Genomic DNA, 1,717 nt, shown 5'->3' with positions numbered 1-1,717 from the left:
TTGTTGTTTTCTTTTATTTTTTTTTAAATGAAGCTATTTATATTGTCGTTTTGTAACGCTGCAGTGTTGGGGCGGGCGGAGGCGCCCGGGGCCCCGTTCGGCCGCGGTTGAGATTACAGGTTTCTTTTTTTGGAGAAAAACGAGTGTCCGCTGTGGGGTGGTTTTTCCTTCTGCACGCGCTGCTTGGGCGTGCGAGTGCGTGTGCGCGCTTGGGTCTGTGCACGCGTGTCGTGTGTGCGCACGCTTGTGTGGGCTTGCAAGCGTGTCTGCTCGCGTGTGCCTGCTCCAGGGCGCACGCTTGCATGCGCCTACTTGGGTGTGCATGCGTGTGCACGCTCACGGGTGTGTGCCCGCGTGCGTTTGCCCCCGTGTGCACGCTTGRGTGCGGGCACGTGCTCGCTCGCGTGAGCACGGTAGCGTGTGCGGGCGTGTGCCTTGGCACGCCTGCCTGCGCACGCCGCTGGCCCCACACACGCACACGTGTGCCCCGCGTGGCCCCGCAGATCGCCCGCGCGTTGGAGACGGGGGCGGCAATGGCTGCCGGCACCGCGGGCCCCCGCGCCACCCCCGGCTGCCTGGGTCCCGCCGCCGGGGATGGGGGCACCGCGTGACCGGCCTGGGGCTGCCGGTCCCCTGCCTCAGTTTCCCCACCCGCTCACACGAGGACCGACCTTGCACAAGGGTCTTGCACGCCCATATCTGCCCCCCTCCCCCACCTACACATCCCCCTGGGGCAAGAGCTGCGGCTTTGAGGCTTTTTATTGGCACGGGATGGGGGGGGCGGGGCCTGGTGCCACCATGGTGGCGTGCGCCAGCCCGTGTCAACCCGTGTCGACTCACATCWATCCATGTCAACTCGCCTTGTCCTGGCCCGTGTTGGCCCGTGTTGACTTGCGTTGACTCGTGTTGATGCGTGTTGACTTGGGTTGACTCACGTTGACCCGTGTCAGCCTGTGTTGACTCGCGCTGACCCGTGTTAACTCACGGTGAGCTGTACTGGCTCATACTGACTCATGTTGATCTGTGTTGACTCATGTTGACCTGTGTCAGCCCATGTTGACTCTTGTTGACCTGTGTTGACTCATGTTGATCCATGTTGACTCATGTTGACCTATGTTGACTTGGGTTGACCTGCACCAGCCTCTGTTGATCCGTGTCGACTCACGTTGACTCATGTTGACCTGTGTCAGCCCATGTTGGCTCATGTTGACCTATGCTGAGTCACGTTGATCCATGTTGGCTCACGTTGACCCATGTTGACTTGGGTTGACCTGCGCCAGCCTCTGTTGGCCTATGTTGATGCATGTTGACCCACGCCAGCCCCGTGTTCACTCGTGTCGATCCGTGCCGACCTATGTTGGCTCCCGTTGACTCGTGGTGCCCCGCCGCCGCCCCCCGCCACCCCGGCTCAGTTGCACTTGCAGTAGTAGCCCTTGATGGCGTTGTCCCAGTTGCCCAGCAGCCCCCGGCGTATCTCCTGCAGCCGGGGCACGGCGCCGGCGCTGAAGCGGCGGCTGTAGCCCTTCTTGCCGGCCTTGTCCCACACCGTGAGCTCGCAGCGGGTGGCCACGACCAGCGAGGAGACGCGGGCGGCCCAGTTGCTGGGCATGTAGGGCACGTCGGTGCCGGGCGCCACGGGCAGCACGGCGCCCGCGCAGCACTGGTCGTAGTAGGCGCTGTTGTCGGCGTAGAGCTGGGCGCAGATGCGCGAGCCGTC

General features: G+C 63.3%; 2 protein-coding genes across 2 annotated transcripts in view; one reads left to right on the top strand and one right to left on the bottom strand.

The window, feature by feature from the left end:
• The window catches only part of PAK4 (p21 (RAC1) activated kinase 4), a 23,213-nt gene extending 21,842 nt beyond the window's left edge, over positions 1–1,371 (top strand). Inside the window, exon 10 of the mRNA XM_085322458.1 lies at positions 1,281–1,371. Coding sequence (XP_085178584.1) covers positions 1,281–1,371 — 91 coding nt within the window. The remainder of the gene's footprint in view (positions 1–1,280) is intronic.
• A 37-nt stretch (positions 1,372–1,408) lies between these two features.
• Positions 1,409–1,711, bottom strand: SYCN (syncollin; the record flags this gene model as incomplete). Its single annotated transcript, XM_085322459.1, has 1 exon — positions 1,409–1,711. A coding segment is annotated over one exon (303 nt), but the record flags the coding sequence as incomplete, so codon positions are not given.
• Between the last annotated feature and the right edge of the window lie 6 nt (positions 1,712–1,717).

The sequence above is a fragment of the Rhea americana genome, unplaced genomic scaffold (assembly GCF_003343005.1).
Source record: "Rhea americana isolate MKP2758 unplaced genomic scaffold, rheAme1 scaffold_775, whole genome shotgun sequence".
Lineage (NCBI taxonomy): Eukaryota > Metazoa > Chordata > Aves > Rheiformes > Rheidae > Rhea > Rhea americana.
The sequence above is the reverse complement of the archived record's forward strand: the minus strand, read 5'-3'. Positions and strand labels throughout refer to the sequence as shown.